Source organism: Corythoichthys intestinalis, chromosome 4, assembly GCF_030265065.1.
Source record: "Corythoichthys intestinalis isolate RoL2023-P3 chromosome 4, ASM3026506v1, whole genome shotgun sequence".
In the NCBI taxonomy this organism is placed as follows: domain Eukaryota; kingdom Metazoa; phylum Chordata; class Actinopteri; order Syngnathiformes; family Syngnathidae; genus Corythoichthys; species Corythoichthys intestinalis.
In genome coordinates this window covers 3,111,305-3,116,405 of record NC_080398.1, presented here as the reverse complement: position 1 = coordinate 3,116,405, position 5,101 = coordinate 3,111,305, and the positions used below count along the sequence as shown (strand labels likewise).

General features: G+C 41.2%; 1 protein-coding gene across 1 annotated transcript in view; it reads left to right on the top strand.

Annotated features, from left to right (window-relative positions):
• The first annotated feature begins 3,802 nt into the window (after positions 1-3,802).
• Positions 3,803-5,101, top strand: part of LOC130915209 (calpain-7-like) — a 39,623-nt gene continuing 38,324 nt past the window's right edge. The window contains exons 1-2 of the mRNA XM_057835075.1: positions 3,803-3,913; positions 4,125-4,250. Of these exons, the coding sequence (XP_057691058.1) occupies positions 3,905-3,913; positions 4,125-4,250 (135 nt within the window). The 5' untranslated portion in view covers positions 3,803-3,904. The remainder of the gene's footprint in view (positions 3,914-4,124; positions 4,251-5,101) is intronic.

Below are 5,101 nucleotides of genomic sequence, written 5' to 3'. Positions count from 1 at the left end.
TCGAAGCCTTTGTCCAGCTTTTAAAATGGAGTCAGTACAAAGGATTAAGACTAAGGTGAACGTGCAGAGTTTGGCCTTTTGGCCGGAATTCCGCCAGCCCGGGTCATTGGAATTGCGCTAGCGCGGTTCCAGCGGTTCGGCTGGCGTGATTCCGGCAATCTGGCTAAAAGGTCAGATTCCTTCATTAATTATCTCTTAACTAATGGACAAGCTTAACTAACTAGGAATTCAAAACTTAAACATTTGTCTTAAGACCGCTCAGCATTTTCGGTCTAAATCAAGAAATTAAATATAACTGAACAAACTTCTTAGTCAGGGAATAACAAAAAAAAAAATAATAATAATAATAATAAATAAAAATGGAGCCTTCCTTTAGGTAAAACACTACTGCTTTTGTCCAAAAGCACAGCAAAACTCTACAAAACATGAATGCTCCTTTGGGCTGCTTTAAGACCACATAAATAAAATTAAAATGAAAATAGGGGACAAGGGGGTAATTTCCAGTTCACTACATTTCTCACAGTTTAATTAACGTTAGCCGTAGAAAATACATACAGGAGGACACTTCTCTCTAAGCAGCTTCCTACTCAAGTTTTGTAGGTTAGCAAAGTCACACAGTTTAATTGTATGCTAACTCTGATGCAGGTTGGACTTTCAGTAGCAAAATTAGCGTTGTGTTCCCCGCCTCCACAACATTGATGTATTTTTACATTACTTACAGTGGCTGTTGCTGGCTGAAAAAAACTTCTAATATCCATCCTCTTTGAAGGGGGAGGAGGAGGCGACATGTTGTATTTCTGTCGGGGCTGTTAGTGCGCATGTGTGTGTGTGGGGGGGGGCAAGTCATCTGCCAATCAAACATGCGCTTGAGAGGAAAAAATGGACTGGCACATTCAGCAAGTGACAAAGGGGTAAATGTAAGTCTGAACTTAATGAACTTAATGAACATAATTCACGTAATCATGGTAGGGTCAATTCTATCCTTACAACATATGGGAAGACAATCTAAATTACCTATATAATGAAGTCACTGTATAATGCAAATAAGGTTGCCTAAAAGTTGGTGGGGATAATTTGAGCATCCTGAAAAGTTGGTAGTGTTATGTCCCCACCGTCTCTATGCAAACCTACGCCCTTGAGATCCGGAGATGTTTTTATCCAAAAAGTCCCGAAAACAATCATAATGGGTCGCAGTCTCCAAACCAACACACCTATCCTTTCCTTTCCTCCTATTTGTGAAGTCCTTACACAGGTCTTGTTAGAGGTCGACGATTCTGATGTTTGAGTTGCTGTTGTGAACTTGATAATAGATGACAGATCAGAGGGAATGTGATGATGTACTGATTAAATGGAATGAAATATTTATTGTTACGACTTGTTTAAATGTGCAATATTTCTGGTCTGGAATTTTTTTTTAGTCCTTCTGAGAGCATAGAAGGCCCTGAAAGAGCCCCACTGCTGTACACAATTTAACCGAAATATGATTTTATCCCTTTTTCATAATTTACATACTTTTTGTTCATTTTTTAAAATTTATTTTTTAAGGTTAAATATAATTATTCTACATCTACACTCCCTCAAGTTATTTATTAATACTTGCGCTCTAAACTGCCACTTGTTTAATTACTTCTTTTCCTAAATCAGTACTTCTCAAATGGTGGGGCGCGCCCCCCCAGGGGGGCGCAGAGCGATGCCAGGGGGGGCGCGAGTGACCTCGGGGAACATGCTTTTATTTTTTTAAATTTTTTTTGCCGTACTAGAATAAAGTGTACTTGCACATCCACTCCGTGGGTGGCAGTGGCGCTCTCATTTTCAAAGTGCGTGCAGTATTTTTGAAGTAAGCAAGAGCACACGGAAGAGACTCATGCAGAGCTGGACTCACGCAGCGACCCACTGTCTTCTTCGGTTCTCACGTGTCCGGCCGAGAAGTGCCGTTTTCGGCTTGGGATCGTCACGACCACCGCCCTCACCTACGGTTCTACCTCGGCCGCCGAGAATGCGCTTTTTTCGGGCCGTTTGCCTTTGACTTTTAATATAGTGGGAAATGAGGAAAGACCACTGTTTACTGAGTCTAAAAATGATTATAGCGGAGAAGCCAAATCAGTTAAGACGCCACTTAAAGACATTCGACCTCAATCTCATTGATAAGCCGCTTGATTGTTTTTCAGCGAAAATGTGCCGAATACAGTGGTACCTCTACATACGAAGTTAATCCGTTCCAGGACCTTGTTTGTAAGTCGAAATGGTCGTATGTCGAGCAGGATTTTCCCATAGGAATACATTATAATTCCATTAATTCGTTCCACAGCCCAAAAACCTTCACTAAATCCTTAAAAAAATACTGCTGGTACTATTACAAATGGCAATTACACATAGCAAAACAAATAAATTATAAATCAAAATCGGAATAATAATAATAATAATTCCTGTATTAATGTAACGAATCGGGTTCTAATGTGGCGGACGTTTTTTGTTGACCCTGAACGCACCGCGGGGTTGACGTGCCAGAGACAGACCTGTGAGCTTGAGTTTCACTTTCACTTTGAATGTTTTCTTGAGAACACCGTCAATTGCGGCAGACAGAAGGTGTTTTTCTTTTGAATAAGTTGTGAAATAAATGATAAAAACGTGGCGAAGTTGGCGATTTCTCTGGAGATGTTACCACAATAAGAAGTGGCAGCTTAACTTATAAAGACTGGCGAACGATGGTCGGAGGAGGACCGTGGAGATGTATTGTTGAGCCATTTCACGGATGCCCACCCTACGCTCATATTTTTCTGTCATTTGCATCTTCATTTAGAAGGTAAGAGTCAACTTTTTCCTTGTTTCACCACCTGTACCAACCTTTTCTGAAACCAGTGTTGATTTGTCACACAAGAAAATCCGCCGTGCATTCGTCTGCGGTGCTGCCATTGTCGTCGTATTTCGAGCATGTCGTCGGATGTAGAAACAAATGGCGAGTCAAATTTTACGTCGGATGTCGAAAAGTTCGTGTGTCGAAGCGATCGTATGTAGAGGTACCACTGTATTGCCAATTGTCACAATCGTCCCGCTTTGTCAGTGTTATATCAGTAAACCAGTGAGCACTGTGGTGAATCAGCGAAAATAAAAACTTTCCTTCTGTCCAAAGACTTTTTTCCCCCCCTTCTATTCAGTTTTGTTTTTCGGTCAAATTTTTTGGCACGTTGTCCTGAAGAGTAAATGTTTCTAATCAATTTGAATTTGTTATTATTTACTGATTTTATTACATTTTATTTTTCCGTATCAAATGGTCAAAAATGTACCTTGAGTGTATTTTTACAGTTTGGATGTGACTTTTTTTTTTTTTTTAACTGATGCGCGTTAAGTCTTTTCTGTTACAAGCAACACAATGTTAAAAAAGTTATACTTTATTATAAGTTGATCTATGTTACTTTTTTTCTTTAATAGAAAAAAAAGGACACAATGTTAGGCTGAGGCGTACTTATAATAGTAATATAGACGAATGATACTATTTACAGTGGCGGCAGAGAGTTGGGGGGGGCGCGAAACATTTACGTCTTCCTTGGGGGGGGGGGGGGGGGCGTAACAGAAAATAATTGAGAAGCACTGTCCTAAATGTACTTAAAACGCCTCGTGTTGTTTCCCTCGTCGTTTGGCATACCTTGAACACTGCGCATGCGCGAGGTGACTTCCTCGAGACATGTTGGCATTGATAGGTTTAATGCAGAAAGCGAAAATGAAAGTTTAAGCCTAATTAGAAATGAATTTGGACAAGATGGGTGACATTTTTCCAAATCCATGTCATTGTGTTGCTGCCTTTTGTACTCCTCCACATCGGTTACTAAAGTTTAATTTAGCAGTATTCTACTCCACTTGAAGTTACTGAACGTCACGTCATTTTCGGCGGACTCACCTTCTGCGCATGCGCGAGGTACGTTTCAGGAAGTACCGCGCTTGTTTTGATTCAGTCGACAGCTGTCAGAAGCGGCAAACAAAGATTGACTTCGACTTTTGAACCTTTGACCACCAAATGGGTGACAATAATTTTACATGAACGCCACAATGTCGCCGTGTCGTGGCTGGCTTCTTCAAGTTACCTCCGGTCCACCTGAGGGAAATTAACATTGTATTTTGGTGGCTAGCTCGGTCAACAAGTTTTGTTGACAATGGACAGCACGGCGTTGGAAGTCGACGCGATCAAATTCGCCAAAACCGCGGTTACCTACGACCAGAATGGAAAATACAACGAGGCGGTGTTTTATTATAAGGTGAGTACGTCAGTCGTAATATGTCTGTCAAAACAGTGAACGTGGAGCCAAGTGCAAGTTGGCCGGATGTTCGATATTCGCTTGACATTTAGTTCACTTATGCTCTCGTACGCCCCCTCAAAGCAACATTTGCATCTGTATCACAACTGTAGTACTTAGAGGACAACTATGGAAGCGCACCGTGAAATAATAGGGCTGAATAGGTTATTTATCTCCTTCAGATGTGCCCTACTTCATGGAAAAGACAGATATGGTACAAAATAGAGCATTAGGACGTAGTGACCTAGCAATCAAAATGATAATACGTTTTTCGTCTGTTTGGACTGTTTTTGTCTTTTACACGTCTCCTACTTCAACAAAAAGACATATGGCATAAAAAATATTTAGTTGTGGTAGATAGTGGCCTTTCATTGCCAGCTACTGCAGAAATTCAATTAAATTTTATCTGTATAGCCCTAAATCACAACAAGGTTGTCTTAAAAGGCTTTGCAGAGGCAATATGGTACACAGTCAGAAACAGTAGATGAATTAAATAAAATTCTAGTCCACGTCCTGGGCATCCCTCATCCTTAGATCCTCCATGTCGGAAAGGAAAAACTCCAAAAACCCTTTGGAAAAAAAAGAGAAACCTTGGGGAGAACCACAGTCAGGAGAGATCCACTCCCAGGACGGATAGAGAAGATGCACAAGGACTGCTAATGGGAATTAGAAGACAGAGTTACAGTTTATGGAGATGCAACAGAGTGAGGGAACTAGAGGAGGTCCATCTAGCCAGATGAGACGAGGAGACGGGGGGGAAACGAGGACATCCATCCAGCCAGGGGTCCGGATAGTCAGGAGGCTGCAGCTGA